This window comes from Bombus bifarius, unplaced genomic scaffold (genome assembly GCF_011952205.1).
Source record: "Bombus bifarius isolate JDL3187 unplaced genomic scaffold, Bbif_JDL3187 scf7180000007991, whole genome shotgun sequence".
In the NCBI taxonomy this organism is placed as follows: domain Eukaryota; kingdom Metazoa; phylum Arthropoda; class Insecta; order Hymenoptera; family Apidae; genus Bombus; species Bombus bifarius.
In genome coordinates this window covers 224,610-252,317 of record NW_022884372.1, presented here as the reverse complement: position 1 = coordinate 252,317, position 27,708 = coordinate 224,610, and the positions used below count along the sequence as shown (strand labels likewise).

The following is a 27,708-nucleotide window of genomic DNA, read 5'->3' as shown; positions in this document are numbered from 1 at the left end:
ACTTTAAATAAAATTCAAATAAAATCAAAAAATTAATGTAGTAAGAATTACATTTTAGTAACAAGTGTAAAAGAGACGAAAATTATATAAAAATAAATTGCACACAGAAAATGTATCATTCATTGAATTTGCAATTACCCAATGAAGCTCTTTTGTAGTATAATAACGTTAACGTTACAAAATAAATATTGAAATCATTTTTAGTGACCGTTATTTACGAGAATTTGAACAATATCACAGCGCTCATATTATAAGATGTTGAAAATGTCTGTATGTTTTGAGGTGGGTTTAAAATAAAGAGACACAATAGATACCCTCCACAGTGTATTTGGTGACCTAGATTACAATGAAAATATTAGATATAACATCGATGTACGAGATACTTTTCAATACGTTACTTATATCTATAATATATAAGATATTTATTTTGTATAAGTAGATGACATAATTATTACGACTTCATAATATTCGACTCATTTACTAACAAACAACATTTAATATGTATTTTTACTTTGTCTTTTTTTTTTATTTTTTATTTTTTGCTTCTTTTTATACACATAGAATAATATAACGACATTGACAATATATATAATATATATATCTGCTTTTTATCCGTAGTGTTACAGAATATAATAACGCGTGCGTAATTCGAATGTCACGAAATCTGTTCACGATCTGTTAAACAATCTTTATCTGTATTTTGTTCTGTACCTTTTTCAACTGACTTTACCCAATAGGCTCGCGTACATACGTGCCGACCACATTCTCTCCAAGATTGTCGTAAATCTTCAGAATTTCTTCTATTTCTTCGCCAGAAGTTTCGATGAAACATACATTAAACACTCTTCATCGCATCATGTAATCCTAGACAGAACGAACATAAAGGCGAGGAAAAGAGTGAAAGGATAGCGCAAAAGGTTAGAATAGGAAGTGTAAAAGCAGGAAGAATAGCGGCGATCGTTCGTAGCTTGCTTCTTTAGAAACACGACAATCGATGAAGAGAATCGATAGTGATCGACAGCAGCGTGATCCTGAGAAATAGGTTTTATCGTAAAACACAATCTATATCCCTCAGCTTCTCCATATTCGAGATTAAAACGCATTGTCAAAATTTCGTATCGATTAAAAATCACGTGAAAACGTACCAATTACCGCGACTAGTTAAAATTCAGTTAATTCGATTTCCAGGTTTATATTTTTTCAAATAAAAACATAAAATTATACAGAAGCTGCGCGATCGTATTTTGTGTTTCGAGCTTTCGAAGTATTTTTTGAGTCTTTCTCCATTCGTTCCCCCATCCTCACTGTCGATGATAATGTTTTCATGCCGGCAACGGTAATCGACGTTGACGATGTTCGACGAACGATCTAATTGTCTAATCCTTATTGATGTCTAATGATTATTTAATATGCGTGGTTTGCGACGAAAAGCGCTGCGTTACCAGCAGCTCCCGCCACGCCACCAGCGTATTTGCCGAGTGCCGATTCGCTGTTAGCCTATAAATACAAGAATATATTTTAGACAAACTTTATATTAATACACTACTCCACAAAATTAAAAGATCACTGAAAACTGAAAAGTTATCGATTTTGAATTGCTATAATTTCGTGGAGGAAAATCGTACAACGGTCTACCTGGATTCATTTTAAAGGGTAAAGCTTCTACTTTCCCTCCTCTGAACTGAATTTTCTCAAAAATCCTTTCATATATCATATCATTTATATCATAAAACAGAACGGAAAACTAACGTTGCTTTTTTCTTTTTAGATTTGATAAATTCGAACGACTCTACAAAGTTTAGAAAATCTTTTTTGAAATTCGTTAAAAAATGACCTTGTAAAGAAAAGAGAAGTCTCCCCTTTGCAACGATATCTAAAAAGTTGTACGATTTTTATTGTCGTTTTATCGCACCTTAAATAAAAAGTGTGTCGCCGACAATTTTTTGGTCAACATTTATTTTGTGGATATAATTTTGTGGAGTGTATAATAATTAATTAACAGTAACTTACAATTAGAAACGATAATATGTATTTAAATACACAATGTTATCAGTATGTACATATAATATGAACACATAGAAAAGCAAATATATACAGAACTTATCTACGATACTTACTATGGAAACATGTCTCAGAAAAAGAAGAAAGTTTAGTAGGCATGAGATTTCACATAGAGAGAGGCATTTGCAGCTGCGCTAGCAATGCTACCAGCAGAGTATTTGGCTAGGCTGGCTAGACTATTTGCCTAAACAGTCACACAGTATACATACATGCAAAAAGAAATGATAAAAAGAAAGTAGAGATTAAATAAAACAGTAATAATCAAACCTAATAAAATAAACTAGAATAGGATCTAAATATAAAAGAAATGAAAACTATACTATATGTGTACATAAGATGTAAAAATGTAAAAAGATAGGACTATATAAAGATAAAAAGGAAAGTTTCTAAGTATTAAAAAGAAAAAGCTGAAAAATGCAATAGGTAGAGAAAAAAAGAAGTGATGGCAAAATACATGTAGAGAAGAAAGGTAATAATCCAAATCCCCATAAATAGCACATAGAAAGAGAAAAGATATTTTAGTAAACTTTTGTACACAAAATTACATACAGAAAAGAACATAGATAAGTCAAACTAAGTTAGTCACAATAATAAAAAAGAAGTAAAAAAATTTTATTCTACTGACATAGCAGCACACATCAAAGAGTAAAAGAGATGCTTCGAAATTATAAAACATAAAGAAGGAAATCTGAAATAGGATAACATAGCCTGAGAGTTACCTTAGCCCTCTTGAGAAGTTCTTGCTGGCCTGCAGCAATTTGTTCCTTCTTGCCGCCCCATGCACGGAGAACAGAGGCTTGAAGAGCACGACCGTAGCTGAAGGTCAGTGCCCAAGGTTTGTTCGCTGGGAACTTGTTGATTGCGTCCAAGTTCACGGATGCCTCCTCTTCTGATTGACCACCACTGAGGAAGGTGATTCCAGGTACTGCAGGTGGCACGGTGCGCAGTAAAGCGGTCACGGTAGCAGCTGCGATCTCTTGAGGAGATGCCTTCTTCGGGCAGCTCTGTCCTGGTGTTACCATATTCGGCTTCAGAAGGGTTCCCTCTAGGTACACATGATGATCAGAGAGTGCCTGAAACGTCAAATATGATGAAATTTCAACTTCTCAATAAAAAGAAGAAATGAAATCTCTACAATTAAATAACTGGACACAAAAAAATTAAACTTGATTACTTTCCAATTCTTCATATTTCTATAGTGAAAACAAGAGTCATAAGCAATATGCCTAACAGATTGCTAGCCTGGCTAACGCTTCATTTAAATAATACAACTTCGTAAATTTACATTTTTAAAATTGATATCTCGATAGAAATATTATAGCATTTATCTTGCAGAAAACAGAAAATATTGGATAATAGACTCTATTCTAGGAGAAAAGTATATCTATAGTATGCAACTTACACAACCAATACTATAACGTAAAAGACTCTGAAACCATCCTATCTTGCCTTGTGGCATTTCCTTCTATTTTCAATCAAATAGCTGTAATCGATTCCAATTATACTAACGACTCTGTGCATCGCTATTGCTTCTATCTATCGAATAAACGAGGCAAGACGCCAGTATCCCTGCACGAAACAAATCAGATCAATATGCAGATTCCCCTCACCTTGTACACAGCGGCCAGAACCTCTTCCGTGACTTGTTGGCAACGGGCAAGGTCATGATCACCGTCAGGCAAGATCTCGGGCTCGACAATTGGCACGATCCTAGCACTCTGACAGATGGAAGCGTAACGAGCCAAGACGTTAGCGTTCTCCAAAATGGCGAGCTTGCTAGGACAGTCCTTCTTGATCTTCAACACGCATCTCCACTTGGCGAATTGGCATCCATCTTTTTTGTATTGGATGCAACGGGCCTGGAGACCGTCGAGACCCTGAGTGGTGCATTCGTCGTCGGTGCCGAATAATGGTACCACACCCGTGTCGACTTTGATACCTGGCAAGATGCCACGTTGCTTCAAGAGTTCAACGAATGGTGTTCCATCGTCGGCCTTCTGGTAAAGAGTCTCGTGGAACAGGATAACACCAGAGATGTGCTGGCCGATGGTGTCCTTTAAAAGATAAATAAAATACATTATTAAAGAAAAATTGAACGAATATATTTGGTATATAAATTTTACACGCCGATGATATAGAAAGGCAAAGTATTTAAAGTATATACTTAACAACGTTTGAAAGTAGCAGATAGAATATTTCCAAAGTATTCGAAGGATATAATTTAGAGTATAACGTTAGACTTCAATCGTTGATCGATTGTTTGTTTCTTCTTCTAAATTTATGGTTTAAAAGATATGATAAATCACAAATTTGAGAAAACGAAATGTAGGAGAAGAAATATCAGAAGCATTCCTGAGTTGTAAAGATCTTTTCTTCGTAGAATGATTGCTCTGTCAATGAAATGAATTAACTTCCATCTTCTTGAGTTTAAAATATCTACGAAGTCATCGCCGATTATATCTCTTCACTAATCTGAGAAATCAGAAAGGATTGAAAGAACTGCGCATCGATTTCTTGTAAATTTGAGAATATTCGAATACTGGTAACTATCAGTACTTAAACAAAGTCAAATTTTTTCCTAAATGATAAGATAGGAAATAATTGAATAAATAGATAGAAATTATACCTTAGCGCTGGTGAAAAGAAGTTGTCTGTAAGCTCGGCGGTTGTCCTCGGTATTCTCAACGTTGATGTCCTTAAGACGCTTGCCGATGGTTGTTGTCGATTCATCCGCAGCGAGAATTCCTTTTCCAGGTGCCACGATCTGCTGGGCGATTTTTTTCAATTCCTCTTTCAGCTCAGGTTCGAGCTTATCGTATTTTTCCGCAACCATTTTCTACGGAAGAGATACAATGTAAAAAGATAAAACGTTCGAGGAAAATTCAAGGAAGGTATAGCGTCGTCTGAAAGGTGCCATAAATAATTCTTCTTAGGATTAGATAAAGATTAGAAGATAGAAGTTTCTGATTAATGAGTTCGTATAATGAGCTGCAAGAGATAAAGACCTCTTTCAAATATAATTAATAATTCGGCAGTGATTAATGGAGAAGCCATTAGTCTTTTTAAAGTAATTATGATCGTAATTAAATAACAGTGTTTTTGTCACATCCGATAAAGCTTTAATATTTATATGATATTTGTTGGCAGACAATACATTTGCTAAGTTGTTCGATAGAGTCACATATGCATATATAACGCGTTCAGTCATTGACGTAAAATTACATCATTTCCTGAAATAACAGAAAGATACAAGGAAACAATACTGAGATATAGAAAAACTTAGATATTTTTTCTTTATGGGGTATTTTCTTTTTAATTTCAAATAACAAGTAATCGCAAGTATAACATCTTACAAGAAATTTTATTATTCGTATCCTTTGGTCGATTACGGAAATCCCAATCAATCGTAGATCTACTCTTTTTAATTATAATTTTAATTTTAATTAAAGTGAACTTCATGAATGTAAGGAAATTGCCAATTGCGATAGAATCAAGTTATGTTTGGTACATAAATCTTACACGTTGGTAATATAGAGAGAAAGATGGTTTGAAAACATTGAAAGATAACGCGCAACATCCTTTCGCCCGTAATGCTTCTACAAAGGCCAGTTATTTATTGGACCTGCGTAGGAGGGTAGAATTTCAAGTGCAAAGACCCCTCCTAGGACGCTTTCATTTCTCTTTTAAAATGAGCCTTTCGATACGTCGCATCGCGCCATAGGCATTGTACACATGAAATATCAAATGTCCACTAAGGCTTCCGCAGCGTAATTGAATTTCACAGTGTCCCATCAACGTCAATATTTCATAAAAAGAAAATGTTAGTTTGACCCATTTCTGCGTCTTCATTCGCTCCACCGCTTTCACATCAAGCTAATAGACCGCTATATTCCTAACTAATACTAATAATAATAAAATAAGAGAGGGTCATCGGTATACCATACGTATATTTATAGTTATATTAAAGGAATCCATGGTGCCTATTCTCATGGTTCATCTTGATTGGATTTCGCGGAGAAGTTTGTTATTGCTGATAAGTAATTCTCTATTTTGTGCTTGACGGCGGAGAAATATTAATGCTACTTTGTTCTGCAACATCGTCTTATAATAATTATACGAAACAAGGAATATAGTGAGAGTCAAGAAGCACAACACAAGAGAGTTTTGGACTGTGAGGGGAGTCAGACAAGGATGCCCATTGAGCCCGACGTTATTCAACATCTACGTGGCAGGACTAGAAGAAGAATTAAGGAAAGGACAAGCCGGGGGCATAGTGGTAGGAGAAAGAAAGGTATGGTCATTGACATATGCAGACGATATTGTGCTGATGGCGGATAGAGAAGAGGAGCTAAAGGAAATGTTGAAGAGACTTAACAAATTTTTGAAGGAAGCCGAATTAGAGCTGAGCACGGAAAAGACCAAAATAGTAGTCTTTGAAAAAAGAAGGAATAAAAGGAGATAAAGAAAATGGAAGTGGGGAGAGCAAGAATTAGAAGAGGTGGACGAGATAAGATACCTAGGGTATATACTACAGAAAAACGGAAGTGATAAGAAGCACATACAAAATAGGAAAAAGAGATCAACAATTGCGATGAAGAAAACATGGAGCGTGGAAAAAAGAATATTCAAACAGGACTATAAAAGGAGAATGAAGATGTTTGGAGCACTGGTAGAGAGCGTGGCGCTGTTTGGAGCAGAGGTATGGGGCTGGAACATGGAAGAAGGACTGGACAAAGTTCAAAGGAGATATGTGAAATGGATATTAGGCTTAGATATGACAACACCAAATTATATACTGATAGAGGAATGCAAATTAATAGAAATGAAAGAAAAAGCATTAAAAAGAGCAGCAAGGTACGAAGAGAAAGCCCTAGAATCAAAAAAGGAATTAGTAAAGGAGTGTATAAAGGAAAGAGAGAGAGAATGGGAGAATGGTCAGGAAGGGAAAAGAGCAAGAAAGAGAAAGAAGGGACTAGGAGAGATGAGAAAAGGAGGGACGCTGATAGAAACAGGGGAGGAGCAAGAAAGGATGACAGCAGACCAAATTATAGAAGAAAGAAGAAAGAGAGAAACAGAAGAGAGGGGGAAAAGGATAAGGGAATCCAAGTATAATATACACTACAGAAACATAGCCAAAGAAAAATTACTAAAGTACTTAGAAGGGAGGATGAAGTGGAAGGACAGAAGAATACTGGCAAGATTCAGATGCGGAAACGAGACCAAAGCAAGGGAATACTAGAAATAAAAGGGGGAAAAAGATGCAGACTATGCAGAAGGAAAGAAGAAGACCTAAGACATGTAATAGAAGAATGTGAAATAACGGGAGGACCAAAGGACGTAGGAAAAACGCTAAACGAGACTGAAGAAGGTTTAGCAGAACTGAAAGCAATAATAGAGAAGAGAAGGGCAAACGGCAAGAAGGAGGCACAGCAAAGAGGCTAAAGACCAAAGTTGCAATAGTTTTTTAGTCATTAGTTGCTAATTCATAGTTCCTAATTTTTAGATTTCAGAGGTAGAATAAGCAAGGTAGTGCAATAGAATAGAGTGGAAAAGAAGGAAAGTAGACATATAAGAAGAGAAATAGACATAAGAGATGTGAAACCGAAAGTTCGTCCAAAGCCGAAAGGCACGGACTAAAAATAATAATAATAATTATTATTATTATTATACGACTATATTAATGTATAGACTGCAGATATTTATTCATTTGTAGGAAATTTCAAATTTTCAAAAAAAAGGTAGATTTAATAGTATTTATTTATATAAATAGATTTATATAAGTAGTAAAAATGGAAAAAATACACGCAATGTGCAAACATATATAAAATACCCGAAGTATAGTAATTTCTATAATATACGATGGATGAAATAAAATTTCTACTTAGAGTCCATTTGTTTATTAATTAGATTCGTAAAAATACAAATTTCCATAACAATTCTCAGTCTACTAGTACTAACTATAATGATCGACCGAAGTAAATATTTTCGTTCGTAGCAAATAAATATCATTATAAATTTCAAGTCATGATTAAAATTTTGAAGAATCACAAGTATTGTGCATGTATACGATTGGACTATTAATTGCTTTCGTTGCAATTACGTCAGTTTGTAGCTCGTTACCGCGAAAGTTGAGAGTCTCGCACTCGAGAGTTGCACAAACGCCTTTATACGGGTAAACATTTTTAAAGAGGCCCATTCTTCAGAAGGAGGTTGACTCGTGAACCTTTACGAACATTTATTATGCTTTATACTTGTTATTTTTAATTAGAGACTCCTGTAATTGTACATACGCGACACAAGGTGCACAGAGTGCTACAATTATAATTTATATGAATAATTTCCGGTACCAGTCTCAGAATAGAAGATAAAGGAAAAATTTGTTAGATAAATAAATATCTCAACAATTCAGTCAACATTATAAGCTGTTATCATAATATTTAGATATACTCGACTGAATCACGAGTTTCTACAATAATAAATGGATAAGGGTAATCTGAAGGTCGCTGAAAATTTTTCCAATCACCGACAGATCTTAATTAACGTATCCAATATTCTCGAAAAACAACAGCGACAAACATCTTGTTTACCTTGTCTTCATCTTCATCTACGCTACTCTACACGTAAGAGGCGCTCCAACCACCAATAGAACAACCATTTATCTCACTAAAACGTAACGTGCAATATGTTGAACATGAATCTTTATTCAGCAGAGATAGCGTCCAAAGAATCAATGTACGAGGACAAGCGAATGGAGAAATTGCGAGAATTGTTGCAAAGAATGGACACGTAGATGCTCGTTGATAAATAGAACATACTAGAAGTAAGCTTGGTGATAAGTTTGCGATTTTATGGCTGCTCGACAGGCCAACAAAGTATCGGTGTAAATATAACGGGATATATACAGCCGATTATTGTGAGATCGTTGCTCTACGTTCTGGTCAGATTGAAAAAACCATTATCGATACAGTAAAAAATACGACCGACTTTTCTTATTGGAACAATACCGAATGCTTCGAGGACAATTCGAAAATTCCTCCGTTAATTGTCGTGGCTGTGAAAACTGCGGATGAGCGGATAACAGGATCATCGCGCTCCATTGTGTTATACTGTTACCTAAATAAACGATAAACTGGAAAGAACGTGAAATAGAAGAGCTTTTTTTTTATGAATCAGGAAACTACATATTTCGGCTATCCTCGAAATTATTGAATAACCAAATTAAGAATAATGGTTTTCGAACGAAGCTCTATATAACTTCGTCATAATTATTTTAGAAATTAATATTCTTTATTCTAGATCAGTGATTCTCCACTTGGGCTACGCGACAAGATTTTCAAAAGTACGCCGTAACCATTTCCTTGATTGCTTATTAAAGCTTTTATAATTTTGTAAGTTCTGTTAAACGTTTATGTCATTTTTCATGTATATAAGTTATCATGTATCATGTATACGATGTATTATGTATAATCGCGTATATAATTTAAGTATACAAAATTTAATGCGTACATAAGTATATGTTTTATTTTAATTTCACTACTGTACTGCATAATTAATAATACATAATAATACCACATGCTATAACTATAGTCTTATTTATCTTCACGAGGGGTACGTTATTTTTATACATTTCACGGAGGTACACGAACAATAATAGGTTGAGAACCCTACCACTAGATAATAAATAAAAGATTAAAGTATTTCTGGCAATAGTTGGGAACGTTAAAAAAATATATGATTACTTTTATTAAGATCGACATATCTAATAAATTAAAACGTGACAGAATAACAGACAGATAAAGTATGGAATAAAAGGATTAAAAATTACGCAAGCAGATAAGCCACAGATCTTTAGAAGTGTATCATATATGGAATTATCGTAAATTGATTTTTCTCAAGCTTCAAGAAGGCAATATGAAATATGTATGTTTGCTTTTAAATGTATCGCAAAAAAGCACTCGAAAATATTCCACTATGCTACGGACTACAGAAATTTCACGAATCTTATCGTCACTACGCTTACCAGCATCATTTTAGATTCTACTCTGAAATTAGGAAATCTCCATGGTAGACAAAGTAAGAATACCTTAACAACGAATTGTGTAGACGTTAGAAGTCTTTTAAACATGTGTTCGTAATTGCTTTTTTTAGTTATTGGTAAGTATAATAGAAACTTTTGTTTTGTTATATAAGAACGAAACAACAAATTAATACTTTATCAAGAAAAAAATACAGAGAATATAAAATTACACCAAAGAATTCGAAGCTTAAAAAAGGAAAAATTATCAACGAAGGGCTTTAAACTTTGCAAAAATGAATAATGCCTTTGCGGTACTTTAAACGATGTAATCTTCAAAAGATCATTGTAAGCGGACATCTGCATCGTTCTTGATACACGCAATTCGTACGTTTAGAAGAAAATACGATCACAGAGAATGCCGAGTCGTTTTAAACTTAAGAGCGCGAACATTCGAAGAGCATAGCAGTCTCGTTTTGTCCCCTCTTAACGATACGAAATAAAAGCCGGCTGTGTCATCCGAATCACAAAGACAGAAAGGCCTAGATCTGTCTCGTTTAGTACGTCGTATACTTCTTTTTCGACAACCACGTAAAATCGTACTTTTCTGTCCGAATTTCAAGCAAAACTTCCCTTTCCTTCCGACGCACACCCGTATCATCGCACATGTATCGAGGGCTGTAAAGTAAATGATGCAGACGCGAGTTACAAGATCGATAAAACACCTACAATGAAAGTCTCCATTCAACAGTCACCGTAAACAAGCGTCACGGCGCGCGTGCACAAAGCTGTAAATTATCATAACGACATTGCATCTCAATTAACAAGATATGGATTGTCGACTCCCTCGAATCGAATCGAATGAATCAATTTTCCCTTTCTCTACGTGGCCTTACGAACAAAGTGAATGCACGCGATATAGATGCATCGTCAGGTGTACAATAATAATAGAAAAAGAAAAAGAGATCTCGTTATCAGGATGAATAACCCGAGAAAGATATAAAAATGAAATCGAATAAGAACGAAACGTGATAAGATTGAAATCCAATAAGAACGGTTTATCTAACCAGTACCGTGGAATTAATGTAGTTGAAGACCTTTAAAGGACATTTTTGTACCAACGACTCGTACAGGAGGAGAGTAGGTCTTTCTTTCTCAAGAAACAGATCCGGATTTCGTTCGGTCGATTGATTTTCTAAAAGTCGACGCTATGCTGCGAAGCTCAGAGGAAATAAAATGAGAAGAGAAGAGAGAGATATGAATAAGATCGTGCGAGTAGGGAGATTAAAATCGATAAAACGGTACACAAAACCTAATGTTAGTTGCTTGCTATTTCTACTTTTCCTAGCCTGCTTGCTGCCATAACTTGTTATCTTTGCCTCTTCCAATCGTCTTCGTTTCGAACGAAGTGTCCCAACCGCACGTTACAGACATAATGCATCGAAGCGATAACGTCTTCTTGACGTACAATGCAATAACATCAAGAGAAAGTCTCTTACATGGCCTGTTAGTCATCGTGATAACGATAATGATTTGCTAAAGTAACACGATGACGCTAATAGTGTTATCTATATGAACGTGCCAGACGTGAGTATCGAATCGTGGAAATGTAAGTCGACGGGTTTTTGATAATTCATTGGAAATAGTTTGTAATACACCTTTTTTCATGTCAATAACAGATTCGAAAATCCTCGCGAAGACGTTGTATCAAGTCAGCTGATGATTAGATAAAACTGATAATTGTAATTCTCACGGCGGCACGTTGCACAAACACATAATCGCGTTATCTTTTGTACGAATGCGATCGTTATCTATTAACGATAGAAAGCTTTTCCAATAAAGAAAGAAGATTATATCACTATGCACGTCGTTATTTTGAACGAATAAAGATATGGAATAACGATGAAATATCTACGCGAAGATCATGGTTCGATGAACCTCTTGGATCTCTCTGAATCTCTTACCTGTTCCACCGAATATCGGTTTGATGCAGGTCCAGTTCAGATCGTAAATAAATCGCCGGATCTCGCGACTCGCGTATTACGAACACGCGTATATACAAGGATAATAAATATAATATAACGACGATAATAATAATAATGACAATAATAATAATGATAATAATAACAACAACGATAATACGTTTCCTTTACTGTTAGTTCGCTAATTATCGGTTCGATTTGAAATTAATTTCGGTTACGTTACTTTCCCTTTCTGTTATTGTTTCTCTGCTTTCCTCGGTTCCTCTTACGTTTGGCGTTTTACGGGTTTTATTTGAAATACACCATAAAAACACCGGTAGGTCTGATAAATAGATAAAAGTGACTGAGAAGATAAAAGTAAACCGATCGTTGCGACACAACGTTCTCGGCTGACGAAACGTTGGTCTTCCGCCGGGCCCAGCCGAGAGGACCCAAATATTCTTTTCGACTACATCTTTGCGGTTCGTCGGAGAGAAAACTATACCGGGGCGCGTGTCTCGTCCGAACACGAGACGACGACTGGCTTTATCCGGCTAGTTCGCCCCCATCCAAGAGGCGGCAGGGGTACCTGGCTGCAGTGCAGTGTTGTAACTGCAAAACAGGGGGGTAGTTGCTACATTCCCTCTCTCCCTCTTTCCCTACTACCTCTGCTTCAGTCTCCGTCATCCTTCTCATTCGCCTCTCTTCTTCCTACACGTTTGTACAACCACATCTTTCTCATACTCGCCTACATTCCCACATTTACCTTCTCCCTTCCCTTTCGTCAAACCTCCCTCTATTCGCATTGTCTTGCCCGCACTAACCAACTATCTTTTTCTTCTTTCCATCGGCTTTCTTTCTCTCTCTCTCTCTCTCTTTCTCTCCTTCGTCCTAATCTACCGTCTTGCTTTTACACAGTATCACCCCACTCCTTTCTATCTCCTGACTCGATCGCTGTCTCGCTTCCAGCCACGCTTCAGCCACCCCTGTCTTTATCCTGTCTACAGCCTGCCGCCTATACAGCACGAAACGAGGGAGTGGGCTAGCCGCAATGCAGCACGCGCAGACGTTCTCGAGGCTACGCCTGTATTATCCCCCTGCACACCCTGAATCCGTGACCTGAGACATCGGCACACGAAATACGCGGGACCTGTGCTCTCTTGCATCCTGTTCGCCATTAGTAGTAGACGCTCCTCTCGTCTACGACGAGTACAGAGCGGGCAGTTAACAAACGGTAGAGAGAGTAATAAGGAGGAAGCTAGAATTGAGAATTCAGGGTCTCTAGTTGCGATTCATGAAAATGGCTGTACATTGCCAGCCATAAATCACCGGACACTTTATATGTTTAGTAATGTAATTACAAAATAAAGATGACACTGAATGTTAATGTAACAAAGTTGTACGTGTTTTAAAGATCTTATTATAAATTCAGACTGATTCATTAATATCATGAATGCGGAATATTTCGTTGTATAATAACATAGCGTAGAACTAAACGGAATGACTTTCTATCGCTATGTGATAATATAAAATTTATTGCAAAAATAAAATCATTTATATAGTTTGGTAGAATAGTAACACACGAAGCTTCGAAAATAATAAACGCGATCGATCTGCATGGGTGAAAATTGATCCAGCCTTTTGAAGATTAACGAACATCAAAGCAGCAAATATCCGATGTACTTATGGACGAGAATATAATTACACGAGGCGGAATTACATGTCGGATTTTCCCAAGCCTGGATGAATTTCCAACTTCAATTCATCTCGTAGATGAATTTTCTCCGAGGAAGATCGTCTTTGGTAATGAAGCTGTAGCGATAGCAAACTTCTAACACGGCTAAGCCTGTTCGTCGTTGAATAATCGACACGTGGTTCGCTCAGTCACGTCCCCCGCCATTTACAATTTCGAGCAATCTCCGATCGTCGGCGCGATTACGTAAAACCTAGCGAAAATGAATCGCTCGCGATTGATGGGGGAATTGATCACCGCAATTTGCGCAAGTCACGATCGAATTTTCGCTAATTTCTCGACCAGCGAACGGTCGGTGAACACGCCCATTGGAAATTAGTCGAGAAGATCGAGATTTAACGAAATTGAATGCGAATCGATGGATTCTATAAATAATCGACGGAGTTCTCGCGCGGCGTGAGTAGGAGGAACATTCAGACAACTCGTTAGCCAAATGAAGGTACCAACGGTAGTTGCACGAAACTCTAAGCAAGTTGCAGGCAACTACAAAGTTACGTGTTACAGCTATTTCCCGAGAAACCATGTTAATATCTTAATCAACGTTAATTCTTTTCCCTCGAACCTGACTTTTAAATGCGTCACTTAGCTCGTGATTAAGATTATAAAGAAAAACCGTCTTTCCGAATTAGATAAAGGGATCGTTATCGGTAGATTACGAGTTTATAAAAATTGCAAAAATACATAAAGTACCAGAAATAGAGCACTCGTCTAATTTGTAGTAAGAAAAATTATGAAACAGACCTCTGTTTCAATTTTATTTCCTTGCTTGTATTCATAAAAATCCGCGGTCTAATTGATAGTCCTTTCATTCCTGAGGAAACCGATTGTAATGCTGACCAGCAAACATTGGGATTTTATTCTTGTGGAATGCAGCTTACTTCCGAAAGCCTCGTACACAGTGGACCGCGGTAAGGTTAATCGCAACAATGCTACGCTCAACTGTTGTTAAGTCTGATAATTCTAGACGCGAACAAATTTTTAACGAGAGAATTTCCTGTTATCGGAATTTCCAGTTAGACGTGAAAGAACACGAACAATCGTGAGAGAAAACGAGCGTGACAAAACTCTTTTAAGCTTCCAGTATCTTTTCCTGTCTCTCTTCTTGTTTTTTTTTCCTTTAAAATGATTTCTAGACGACCAACGTGGGAAAAAAGTCGCTTCTTATTTCGGAAAGCATTTACGACTTACACACGCGCTATGGATGAAGCCCCTGAAGAATGCATGGAAATGAAAGTCACGCTTCGGGAGAAATACGACAACGAGGCGTGTGGGTGAAAGCTTTTTGGCCGTATAAATGATATAAAAGCCGCTCGACACTGCGGGTTGAGCCTGAAAATTTCACGGAGCTGGAAAGGAGCTTTTCTAACCCGATAAGGAACAAGTACTTAGACCGTACGACGAAGTACGTTGGCATTTGTCGAATTAGAGAATTATCGTTTGCAGTGTTTCTTGCAACCGTTTTCTATCGAGAATGTTATTTGTTGTTATTGGTTATTTTTGCTCGAGCTGTGGTTTAATATCTTCAATAGCGATCAGTATTTTATTCCAATTGATTCGTATTCGATTAATATGATTTTTAAAAGCTATTTATATTTTAATTGTATTTTTATACTCTCGTAATCATGCGAAACTAAATTCGTGTATTCTGATTACGTTATAAAATAATATATCGTACACACATTACGCATTAGAATCGAAAGCGGTCGAAGAAAATGGAACGAGTTGAGCTCGAAATAGGACCACAAAAGGGATAAACTCGATCTGCAAATGATTGAAGAGAGTTACGTATTAGCACATATTACGCAATAGTGGAATCTAAATGTGGAATTTGTATTTGTGTTCCTTTAGGGAACAGTAATAATGATCTAGACATGATATAGATTCTACGTAACAAAATGTAAGTAAACATGTTAACAAGACTTTATATAACTGAACTATATTTATTCAGTCGATAAAATTTCCGTCTCTGATCAAATTTCAGCGTACGGGAAACAAAAACAAATTTGCAATTTTACTTCTTTACGTTCATTCGCATAAATTTGCGATAGACGCAATTATTTTTCCGTATTTCAATTCACCGTGTTACTAAAATTAATTAGTTGTCTTTCGTATGGTTTCGTTCCTACTAAAAATAACTGTCATATATTAATATTACTATTAACGTTATTCTGATGTTTACTGTGAGATATGAATAAATAATGCAACGGTTTGACGAGCGGCTGCAATATTTTGAAGGCGCATGACGGAGACGCAATTTGTGCTTAAAATGCATTCCGTTACCTCATACTTGGCATAAGCTAAGTTAGAGCTAGTAACGTAATTGTTCTTGAAATTTCTGCGCAGAATAAAATTTAGTCTTTTACGACCTTATTGCTTACAAGAAACACACCAATGAATCAGAAGAGAATATTGCTTGTATTCTTATATAAATGTCCATTAAGATACCGATGTAACTTTTAGGCGTTTTTATTCGAAATATATTTCATGCAGTGCTTTTTAAATGAAATACCTTCCGCGTCGCATAATACGAATAAAATTTAAATCCTTTATAAAGAATTTACACATTGATGAATTTCCTACAAAAAGAACGGAAGAATCCAATTAACGCATTCATTTTTGCACGACGCGGTTGAATTATTTGAATTATTCCCCTAGCGATATAGTCGAGGATTTTTATGTCGCGACTCTGCTGCCCACCTAAAATAACATCAAAATCGGATCAACGTTGAAGAACAATCCTCGATCTTTCGAGTCAAGAGTCTAGAATTATTGGATGAATCGGAGTGCGCGATATTTTTACATCCATCCAATGAGAAGTTTTACAACTATTGAAAACAACTGTAATAAAATAGCGTAATAAAGCTACAGAATTCGCCGTTTTGTAGTGCATTAAATTATTATTCCACGTTTGGATATTTTAGATAATTCTTCTGAGGAAATAAAATCGTATTGGACACTGAATAGTAACAAAACACGAAAACGAAAACGAAAGCTTTAAATTCAACATTTATATTACTTAGATATTACTATTTTAATAATATTTAATTAATTATTGTATTAAGATAATAGAAAGATAATCTTGTAACTTAAAATACTTGGTTACTTAAGTCTTGATATTTTATAGTGTTTTAAATTATAGAAAATAATTATTCAGATTGTAGATAATAACAAAGTATTAGTCTTACGATTAGACACAACACAAGCTGTAAATTAATATAAATTCCAAGTATTAGATCTAGCATCAAAATAAGCGCAACAGTGTTGCGTCAATTTTGTTGCATCTCTCTAAAACACAATACTAAAACTTTTCCACGCGATCCCACCATGAATCTACCGTCAGTATTTTCGATATTTTCGCATGATCACATTTCGACGATAATGTAATTTTCGCAATCGCATGTAAATACCGTGTTATCGCAGCACAGCGTGATAAAGCTGTTTACGAAGGAGGAACGGAATTGTCGGGAAAATGCAATCTCGTTTCTTGATGAAAAGTGTCCCACACGTACTACTATTGTATCATCAATAGCGATTCATTGAACCGTATCTTGAAGTCTCAAAGCCAACTTGGTTGTCTTATAGCTAACTACCAATACAAGTTCGATTTCATCAAACTAGAAATATTTCCCTTAAACGCTTTGCAAATCGATGATGTGGGGTATAACTTGACTACAACACATTCTTACGACTAAAATAAATTTGCCGAGATCGATAAGTTCGTTAATTACCTTTATTCGATCATACGCAGAATAGTTTCCCAGAATAAAATTTCTAATTATTACTTTGGTTCAAAAAGGTAAAGGCACTCAACGTAGGCTAATTGTAACGTAACTGATTTGACACAGACAAGTGTTCTGTTTGTAGAAGCTATTTTGTCTGAGATTAATTGGGATGATCGATTAATGCTTTCGAGTGTCGATAAATAAATTCCACGTAATAATGAATATTTGTTGTAATTTGATAAGCTTATATAAATTGTAAGCGATGGTTATGGATGAAGAAGAACTATTTTTTTACAATAATTTGATATTGTGATTTTAGCTTACAATATTATCTGAAAATTTACTTGATTTTTGCAGAATTTTTTGAACAATAAATTCTCCGTATAATAAATAAAAAATAAACACGTGTAAAACAAAATACAAGTAAAAATGTGCATATAGAATAAGAAAAGACCTCCGTTATGTAAATGGTACAATGGGAAATGTATGAAACATGCTACATATTGTGACAAACAACTCATTTCATAGCTTAGCAATTGTAGGTAATATCCGTAAAAATATTCGTGAACCGTTTTCTTGTGTCGGTCGATACATGAATCGTGTAACGCGGGATCTATTCGCGCAGACGCGAATTGAATTTTTAACCACTGAATTTCGTAAAATTTTCCAATAAAGCTACGCATGTCGAAGGGAAGCAGTTGATGTAGAAATCTGTCGAATTGATTTGAAAAATCTTATAGAAGTATAAGAGAGTTTCACAAATTACCAACATTTCATATAACAGTATTTAACATAATGTCAATATTCCAAGTTTGTAAAAAAATTATATATTTAAAATTTCAAAGTATAATATTTTAATTTATTACGTATAACGTAAATCATCTGTATTTCTATAGTGAATTTAAACCTAATAATAGAGTTATATCTATGAGATTACACAGGCGGGATATTCAAATGAAATCCCTAGAACTCCCGACCCCCGAGAAAAAAGTTCCACTCTAGTATAATTAAATTTTCGTTGTAATTGCTGATTTATTAGATTAAGAAATAAATTAGGTAAAAACGTGAAAAATACAGAATTACAAGCTATCATAATCATATACAGTCACCTTTTACATCTTTTTTCCATTCTGAGCTGAACCTAAATTACTAAGAACAAATAGTTTTAAGGAATTTATAATACTACGCTGTATACTGTATAGTATGAAAATCAGAAGTTTTTTAACTGTTTATTGAGAAATTTATGCACCTAACCGATCCTCTAATCCCAGCAACTAAAAAAATCATCTGCGCAACGACTCTATCTTGTTAGCGGGTGGTCAATAACGTCAGCATAATTTTGCTGTGGTTTAATCGGTAACGGATAAGCAAAGACGCCTGCGCGACGCGCGTCCACTCTGTCTAACCCGTGGCATTCAAAAGAGGTGAACGTCACACGGAGCGCACCTGGCGGTGATTCTCGGCACGAACCTACGAACCTCCTAACGCGCAATGCAGTGCGTAAAGTGAGTTCTTCGAGTCTTTGTGTTATGCATACGAAGCTCTAATAGCTAGTTTGCGGATTTTCATGCAAATTCATATTGTAAAGAATATAATTAAAAAAGCAGATTGCTTTACCTACCAAGTATTATAGAAAGCAGTTCGATATTTTATATATTTTTCATATATATGCATTCTGTGCAATTTTGTACTTTTGCTATAAATGCATAAAAATCTGCAGTGTAGGTAATTACGGAGGTAATTAGTGTGAACTGAAGAAGATAGAAAGAAAACAATCATAAAATCGACCACTCGATTCGTGCTGAGGATTAATTGAAAGGTGACGTCAAAGTGCCGCGACTCAGTTGTAACGCACCGGTCGAAGATATTAACACATACTGTTGACTTGGAATGTGTAGTGATCGGTAATCTTGAATCATGTAATTTAACATTAAGATGACTTGACATTAAGATTAAAGATCACGAGTTATCGTATATTCACGATGATTAACCCTTGCAAAAAATTCATTCTTCTTTGTATCGTGTAAAATAAAATAATACTGAGATAAATAATAATAAGCGTATTGAGAAGAGAAGATAGGGCAGATAGTCTACATAATGGATGCTCTAGAATTCTTTCTTTAGAAAATAAAAAATACTCTGACCGTATAATAAAAGGTTATCATATCGAGTTGATTAACTACGTGAATTCTGTTGAGTGGGTTCTCCTTTATCTTCCCAGTTTTCCGTTTCTTTCAGATTGTTAGTTCTTTGTGATTCATGGAAATTTATGGTCATGGGTAGATAAATTGTTTATGGACATATTATGTATCGTATTAACGCTTTATGACGATTGTTAGAAAATGTAGAAGTTTCAAAGCAAGCAATGACAATACCATTTAAAACATGAAACAGGATAAAACAAAATATACAGTGAAAGTTCGAAAGCGATGGAAGAACTCAGTAAACGTTTGTGCAAAATAATTTGTATAATTGTATTAGCGGGATGAGACAATAACAATCATGACAATTAATGTTGCATTTAATATATTTCACATGCGTTGTAAAAGAATTTAAGTTACAAGTTATTAGTATAGTAATTATTATACATGTGCAAATAAATTATTTATTAGCTATAGCATTTAAACATTATAATATATAGCACTTTAATAGATAAAATGAAGTTATGAATTGAATAAATTCAATAAAATAGACAATTTTTTTAATATGAATTAGCTTGTTCTTATAAGCAAAATATTAATGGCGTTATACGTAGTTAGTAAATATTTTCATTTTACTTTTTCATTATTGATTTCTCATAAAAACATGTCTCATAAATGTACGTGAAAGCTATGAGTAATTGTAAACAGTGAAAGTTACTTAATTATTAGCCACCAATCATCATTCACAACATACCAATCTGTATTAATCTGTATTATATTTTCTATTTAATACTTTATCACATGAGAGGAACGACACTTTTCAAATAATCCATTTGTAAATTTAAATACTTCATTTCGTTAAGAACAAGATTCAACACAAGAGGGCGCTAAAAGTGCATGCGAAATGTCGAAATTGGTCATTGGCCAAAGTTTTATCCGTATTACGAGACGAGAGAATGTATGACGACGTGACATATTCAGGAAAAACTGACACGTGTGCATTCGGCTGCAATAGTGTGCGTGGACGACAGATGTATCTTGATTCAGAGTCACGTGTTCATCACTGCTAATTTTTCGTCTTACACGTAACATATAACAGTATTGTCAAAATGATCATAGACACGTAGTGGTCACGTATAGTACTATAGGTTGTGCATGTTTCGTATTGCGTAAGCTCTCGCAAAGATTGTACAATGCTTGTAAACGACCGATCTAATTCCATCCATCTACGAGCATCATTGATCGCAATATTGATTACATATATTAAATGCAACTAAATTGGATCATCATTGGCAAATAATGAAGATAGACATTGAAAAGCAGCGACGAAAAATTAGACGCAATTCTAGTGTGATAATTTATTAGATGTTCTTTTTATACAATGTATTATGTATCTGCGTGCACTTAGAACTATGAAAAACTGTTCACAAATAATATGCAACATGTAAATTATGTATATGCATAAATGCAACGAAAATTGGAATTTTATTAATGTTATATAATTTCTATTTCTCTAATGAGAGTAACTTTCAAATTCCAGTTCTTCTTCCCGTACCATATTGTATACAAAAAGAATTTATTACAATAGCTGAAAAGATACAAATATTTCCACTGTTATGACAGACATATGTATGTTATCGGTTATAGGTTATATTGATAAGTAATGTAAAGCAACTTATATTCTCTCTCTCTGAAATTAACTATTAAACTCAAATTATATATAAAATATTTCCATACGTAAATTCAAAGAGTTTTGATGTTTCAGATTATAAAATACACGAATTGTCATCGTTATGGAGCACCAAGTGTTGCGCACTTTAAAATGTTCTTTCGAAGTCACGCGTTAATAGATCACGTGACTTAGGTGATTTAGGCGAAAGTAACTTTTTTTGCTATTCATTTAAACGTAATTTATTTTCCTTAAAACTAATATCCCTTTCAATTTATTTACGAATTGAAGCAAAAATAATTTCGTTCTTCGCAAGCGAAATTTAATTACTTTATAGATATTAAAAACGTAATTATGTACAAATTCTGTACAGCGTTCGTTTAAAGCATAAATTTAAAGTGTCAAGTCATTAATTTTGTTGCTTTTAAGATTTGTAAAACAATAGCTATGTACATATATGATGTATGATCGTACGATATCACATTACAATATGAAAACATGTAGCTCCTTGGAAATTTGCGTATGCGATGTACAATAAAATATCGAGCGATGCTTTCAAGATAAGCCCATACTATTTCAAGATACAAAGTGTTTGACTGGGTGTAGACTAAATGTCAGTCAAGGTCGAATCTCATTGCAGGTCAAACATCAGCTTTTGCATCAGTTTTTCGGTATGAAGTAATCGATAAAAATTTATAAAAACACATGGCACTTTTCATTTCATCTTTCAATAAATTATTCATTCAAGAATACGTACAAACATAACTTACCTTATATTGACGAAATGATCTAGCTCGAAACGTGTGTCTACGTACGTCGTACGATTTGCTGGTTGGAAAGCGACTGAGGTAAACCTAGGGTATTCGTTGGTTTCAAAGTCTGAACAAGAATGATATTGGCGCAAGCGCATTCTCTATAATCGTAGAGGTTCTCAACATTGGCTCGACTAACCGTTGCTATAACCAAAATAACGTACATAGGTACGTAAATATAGAATTAAGCACCACGGATATTTCAGTGACAAAAGTACGTTATTACGAGTTTGAAAATAGAATGTTTTTTTTATACAGAAAAATATTATTTGAAATAATTTTGTAAATGAAAAAATTTGCTTCGTTTTTTCTAGTAATATGTGGTATGCAGAGTATTTTGAGTGCTGTAGTCACTTTAGACAAATGCGCATCACATGAAACATTTAAAATTAGATTATAGTTATACAATGGATGCTTGAAATAAAATAATTCAAGCACAGTAAACAATAAAGATCCAAATTTAAGATAACAAAATATTGCATTGAAGCTTTTCTTTAAACTTCTTTCAATGATCCCAACAATTTAGAAATACACAGAAATAAATACGTATAAATACAATTAAAAGTAAATAATAAGTAAATATAATTAAGATTATTCACAACAAAATAAGGATTAATGTCATTCTCTTTACATATTATCCGCCATGTGTATATCGAAAAAATGTATATATACAAACAAAGATACTTCCTTGAATAAATTAAAGTACCACATGTGTTCGTTTAACATCTTTGTATTTATTTTTTACATGGTTCTATTGTTTATTTTCCAAGAAAACGAATTAAAAATAAATGTGTCCAAGTGGGATGTCATATTTAATAATTGTTTCATAGCTACGACACTGCCAAGCATACGTGCTGATGATCCCGTCCATGAAGCCTAGAAGGATAAGGGGGACATGGGAATTGGTGGGGATTCATGAAAATGACGACGTATCGACCCTTAAATAACGGACCAAATTCTCGAACGTTATACGACTCAACTCGCACGTACCGTCGCGGAAGCCTTCAATTGAGAGTCTCTGGTTTAGAGGTCAGTCAAGGGCACCTTTCGTGACATTCGTCGAATTTACTAACGAAATTTTTCGATGTAAGGTTGACGTACCCTCACACACACATTATGAAACGTATTGCTTTTCGTTGAAACGTCTTTATCATTACGCGATACAGTTCATTGATAAGATGTATTCATGAGATGTCATTTCATGATGACGTAGTCATGATCTGACGTTCAAGGTGTTCGATTGAATTGATAAGCAGTCACATGTAATTGGAATTTGCATGATGCAACTGAAGATTCAATATTGAAAAGAATTCTGATATTCGTTTCCACACAGGTATAATTATAACTTCGTATCTTTTAATTGGATATTTGTTAACTGATCGATAATTTTAACGAGAATTCCTAGTGCACACACCGTTTTCAGGTTCTAATTCTCCTAACGAAGCTTGAGAGCAGAGCTTCGCTCTTTCTAAAAATGCTGCTTGAGCATCTTGCACTTTATCTGGATTTCCTTTCCACGTTTTCAATGCTGCATTCTTTGAAAAGTAAGATTATTGGGAGAACTTTCGTATTTTATAAATAAATGAACTGTGAAATTATGAGAAAGTTTTCTATTCTAATAGGAGTTAGGATATTTGAAGATACTTGTAAAGCACGTCCGTAGCAAAACGTAAGAGGCCAAGGCTTTCTCCCTTCGTAAGCGTTAATAGCGTTTAAATTTAAAACAGCATCTTCATCCGATTGTCCTCCGCTTAGAAATATAACCGCTGGTACTGCTGGCGGCACTGTCCTCTGTAAAGCTGCTAACGTATGTTCGGCAATAATCTGTACATATGTTTTAATAATTTGTAATTAAAAAATACCAAATATTTTTATGCTAATAAAATATTTAGTATAATTATTTTTATGCTAATAGAATATCGTGTTGGGTATTGCAGAATTCAGTAGAAATTCGAACTAAAATACGTAATTAACAATCGCGTATAAAATTATACGATACGAAACTTTATATAACAATTGGAATTGTTGAACAGATATCGTGTAAGTAAAGTAGATATTGTACCTGCGGTGAACAATTGGTAGAATTTTTTATTCCCGACAAAACCATCGCTACCTTTAGGATCATACCTTCAAGGTAGATACGATGCTCTTGTAAAATACGAAACAAAATAGATAGTACTTCTTCGTGAACTTCTAACGCTCTATTTATTCCATGGGTACAGTTTAATATTTCGGGTTCTATTATAGGTACCATTCGTGCACTCTGACATATACTGGCATATCTGCGAAAAATGAATTGTCTAGTTATATTACATAAATATATATTTGAAGTACATAGGAGTTTTGTCAGTAAAATTTATTGATATACAAACAAATTTATTTACAATTTATTGATATATTTCAAACAAAAGTTAATCTGTTTTGAATCTGATCCTTTATAGAAATAAGCGATTTTAAAGCATTGGAATTTGTAGCTGATTCAAAACAGATTAACTTTTGTTTGAAATACTTTTGTTATTAGTTACATTGTTATAGTATTATTATTTATAAAATATTATTTTGTTAAAAGTCACTTTGACTTTTTTAAATGGCGTGATGTATGTTTGATTTCATGACATTGAAGCTGATGCCAAGACAAGTTTGACGACCTATAATAGAATGATCTTCAGACGACCTTGAGTTCAGAAATCTTGAATTTACTAATTCATGGGAGTCGATCAGACGTTTGCAATAATGTTTGTGTTATCAACAAATTGCAAAAAATTACCAAAGTACTTTTCATTCAACAGAGGATAAGTGTTATTTTAACTTTTCTACATGGGATTGTCTATTGGATCTCCTATCCGTATATTTGTGCTTATAATAAATGTTCAAATTGTATGCCACTTTCCGCGATATAAAGTTTTACTCTTTTCAGTAAATTTTAAATAAATTAATCAAAACGGATTAACTTTTGTTTGAAATAAAAAATCCTGCACACCATTTTACTGAATACCCTGTAGATTCGAATGTATAGAAAATAATTTGTACAATTAACAATAAAGTTAATTTATTTGCAGAAGAAACAAAAAATGTATTCAGTTAGGATACCGATAATGTATGTACGTATGTCACGATTGATCATGTCGACATTTAAAAATTTGTAATTATAACGTTAGAGTGATGATGTGACGCAAATAAGTATATACTTTCTTTCTTAATGCAACTGTCTATCGTAAACATCGAACGGATCAAAGTGCAAGAATGGAGATTCTGTTTCAGTGGTTGACTTGTTTTGATAGAAATATTAACATCACTATTTTCAAATTAACAGTTTTCTGAATGCAACTTATGTTGAAACAAACTATTATATTGGATACAGAATATGTTTAAAAAATGCACACATAAAGAAATAACAAAAATCCTACTTAATTTGATTTCTAATATAACTTGTCTCTTCAATTTCAAAAGTGCAATTTGATTAATTTTCTTCGATACAAGAGGGGACGTAGGTATTTAACAATTCGAGTCAGTTTCCTTGCGTTTGTTAGGTAAATAAAGAAAGAAAATAGAATTTGCATCTTTGCAGTTAATCGATTCTGTTGCAATTAAAATGGTAACGTGTGTTCATCAAAATTGAACCTTGCAAGGACGTTCGCATTCGTAACCATGGCCAGTTGACTCGGCGTGGTCTCTGAGATCGTGAATGTGCATCTCCATTTGGTGAAGTGACAGCCATCGCGTTTATATTGAATGCATCTCTCTTGCAAATTGTCCAAGCCTTCCGTAGTATTCTCGTCCTTCGAACTAAATAATGGGACCAGGCCCTTATCGACCTTAATGCCGGGTACGACATCTCTCTGACGTAGCAGTTCGATCAATTCGACGTCATCGGATGTTTTTTGATAAACTGTCTCGTGATGCAGAATAACAGCACTTATGTATTTTGAAAATTGAGACTGCGGTAAAAAAACGTAAATACAAGCGAATCAAACTTTCATTGCGACATGATACCGTAAAGTACAAGAATTGAAGGTGATTGAATAGCTATCATATTATATTTCATGATATCCCGTTTATAGGTTAGATAAGCAAGTAAAATGTGCAGATTACAGTATAATGAGTTCACCTTATCTGCGGTGAACAACATTTGCCGATAATCGCGACGATTAATTTCGGTATTTTCCACGCCGATCTCGTCGAATCGTTCTTGAAAAGTTGAAGGAGACTCGTCACAAGCTAGCAATCCTTTTCCTGGTACTACGATCGCGTCTACGATTTTGCGCAACTCTTGGCAAAGAGCTGGTTCTAACTCCGTGTATTTAGTAATGGGCGATGATATCTAATTAATAAATATATAACAATTTTTGACGAAACTTTATGTGACTTTAAAATAAAGTTAAATTAACATTAATATCCTAATTCATTCATATTATAATGTACGGTTGTATCGTAATTGTAAGTAAACAATATTTCTAAAGTGATATTACATTTTTCAAGCAAAATAGTTAAAAGAAAAACATGGTGTTTCGAAATTAAATTATGTCCAAGAAGTTAATGGGAATTGATACAATTATCATAGAGTATATTATCATAGAGATATAATATCGTATATTAGAGAATCGAAAACTATAATCAAAATAATTTTTGTAACACTAGAAGGAAAAGAGTGAAATTTTTCATAACTTCAGGACTATGAACGAAGTTGGGAAGGTCAACAACCGTGTTGGCACTCGGACAAGTTATATTTAATTTCGAACAACAATCACCGAGTATTCTAATTCTATAATTTCGTAGCGAACGACAGACATTTATTTAGTACGACTCTTACACTTTCTAAGGGTAATAATCATTATCGAACATTGATATAACGGCAACAAAGTCCAATGACGATATAAAATATTATACCGTAATCACAATTACGCTTTTAAACTGTTGATTTCTTTTTAAGTTTAGATAATTTAACATTGGTAAACATTTTTTGAGCGTGTTAGTAATAAATTAATCGTTTTACGTCTACATATTTATTATTTGCACACAGGGGAGTTAATATTTTTTTAAAGAGAAGGTTTCATTATAAAATTGAGATTTTTTTTGTTAATGCTAAATTGTATATCATGAAATAGGTCCAATACGATTTTTATGAAATTTTTATTTTGTATATATCTTTTATTACTGGTAAAATTTGGTAATGATTTAAAAAAGTATTTTCATAGTGAAGAAGATAATAATAATAATAGTAGGTTAATGACTTACTTTGTCTTTACAGTTACATTTATCCCCCAAACGCTTCATTATTTCAAGTACGTAAATAACGCCAAGAATTTTAGAAAAATAATAAAAATTAGGTGTATTTTTATTTTAATATAGGAACCATATTGATAGAAATTTTAATAAAAATTTGATACTGAAGTGAAAAGAGATAAAACAATTGAAAATTTATTATCTATATAAGAGTAGAATATAGGTTTCTTGCAAAAATCAAAATGCGTTAATAAGAAAATCAAGAACCTTTTTCTAAAGAGTTACAGTAATATTTAGTCATGGAAAGCAGTAAATATGTTTAAGAAATAAATTTTAGTAAGAAAAAAGTTAC

At 34.2% G+C, this 27,708-nt stretch overlaps 3 protein-coding genes and 1 long non-coding RNA gene across 9 annotated transcripts; 2 read left to right on the top strand and 2 right to left on the bottom strand.

Annotated features, from left to right (window-relative positions):
• Positions 1-311: 311 nt before the first annotated feature.
• Positions 312-22,227, bottom strand: LOC117205498 (fructose-bisphosphate aldolase). 3 transcript variants are annotated; one of them, XM_033443958.1, is made up of 6 exons: positions 22,092-22,227; positions 4,688-4,897; positions 3,672-4,115; positions 2,781-3,134; positions 2,118-2,245; positions 312-1,497 (listed from the first exon to the last, which is right to left on the bottom strand). In XM_033443958.1, exons 2-5 carry the CDS (start codon positions 4,892-4,894, stop codon positions 2,150-2,152), a joined length of 1,101 nt encoding a protein of 366 aa, XP_033299849.1. In that variant the 5' UTR covers positions 4,895-4,897; positions 22,092-22,227; the 3' UTR covers positions 312-1,497; positions 2,118-2,149. The 3 variants fall into 3 exon arrangements, with proteins under 3 accessions (XP_033299849.1, XP_033299848.1, XP_033299850.1); XM_033443957.1 differs by lacking the exon at positions 22,092-22,227 and adding an exon at positions 12,040-12,581; XM_033443959.1 differs by lacking the exons at positions 2,118-2,245; positions 22,092-22,227 and adding an exon at positions 12,040-12,578.
• On the top strand, positions 5,873-7,659 carry LOC117205499. The gene has a single exon (XM_033443960.1). It carries the CDS (start codon positions 6,653-6,655, stop codon positions 7,298-7,300), a length of 648 nt encoding a protein of 215 aa, XP_033299851.1. The 5' UTR covers positions 5,873-6,652; the 3' UTR covers positions 7,301-7,659.
• Positions 18,955-25,125, top strand: LOC117205502. 4 transcript variants are annotated; one of them, XR_004487249.1, is made up of 5 exons: positions 18,955-19,415; positions 19,750-23,466; positions 23,557-23,677; positions 23,756-24,267; positions 24,381-25,125. It is a non-coding gene; the product is annotated as an uncharacterized LOC117205502 (long non-coding RNA). The 4 variants fall into 4 exon arrangements; XR_004487246.1 differs by lacking the exon at positions 24,381-25,125 and having other exon boundaries at positions 18,956-19,415; positions 19,750-22,347; positions 22,448-23,466; positions 23,756-24,323; XR_004487248.1 differs by lacking the exon at positions 24,381-25,125 and having other exon boundaries at positions 18,956-19,415; positions 19,750-23,162; positions 23,225-23,466; positions 23,756-24,323.
• On the bottom strand, positions 22,963-27,478 carry LOC117205501 (fructose-bisphosphate aldolase-like). Its single transcript, XM_033443962.1, has 6 exons — positions 27,369-27,478; positions 26,242-26,454; positions 25,755-26,071; positions 24,196-24,415; positions 23,778-23,957; positions 22,963-23,668 (listed from the first exon to the last, which is right to left on the bottom strand). Exons 1-6 carry the CDS (start codon positions 27,405-27,407, stop codon positions 23,522-23,524), a joined length of 1,116 nt encoding a protein of 371 aa, XP_033299853.1. The 5' UTR covers positions 27,408-27,478; the 3' UTR covers positions 22,963-23,521.
• Between the last annotated feature and the right edge of the window lie 230 nt (positions 27,479-27,708).

Coding starts and splice junctions, on each gene's coding strand:
- LOC117205498 (XM_033443958.1), bottom strand. CDS start 4,894: ATGGTTGCGGAAAAATACGATAAGCTCGAACCTGAGCTGAAAGAGGAA. Junction 4,116..4,687: donor TTCTTTTCACCAGCGCTAAG/GTATAATTTCTA, acceptor TATCTTTTAAAG/GACACCATCGGCCAGCACAT. Junction 3,135..3,671: donor TTCTGGCCGCTGTGTACAAG/GTGAGGGGAATC, acceptor TTGACGTTTCAG/GCACTCTCTGATCATCATGT.
- LOC117205499 (XM_033443960.1), top strand. CDS start 6,653: ATGAAGAAAACATGGAGCGTGGAAAAAAGAATATTCAAACAGGACTAT.
- LOC117205501 (XM_033443962.1), bottom strand. CDS start 27,407: ATGAAGCGTTTGGGGGATAAATGTAACTGTAAAGACAAA. Junction 26,455..27,368: donor AATGTAACTGTAAAGACAAA/GTAAGTCATTAA, acceptor TTTATTAATTAG/ATATCATCGCCCATTACTAA. Junction 23,669..23,777: donor GCTACGGACGTGCTTTACAA/GTATCTTCAAAT, acceptor TACTTTTCAAAG/AATGCAGCATTGAAAACGTG.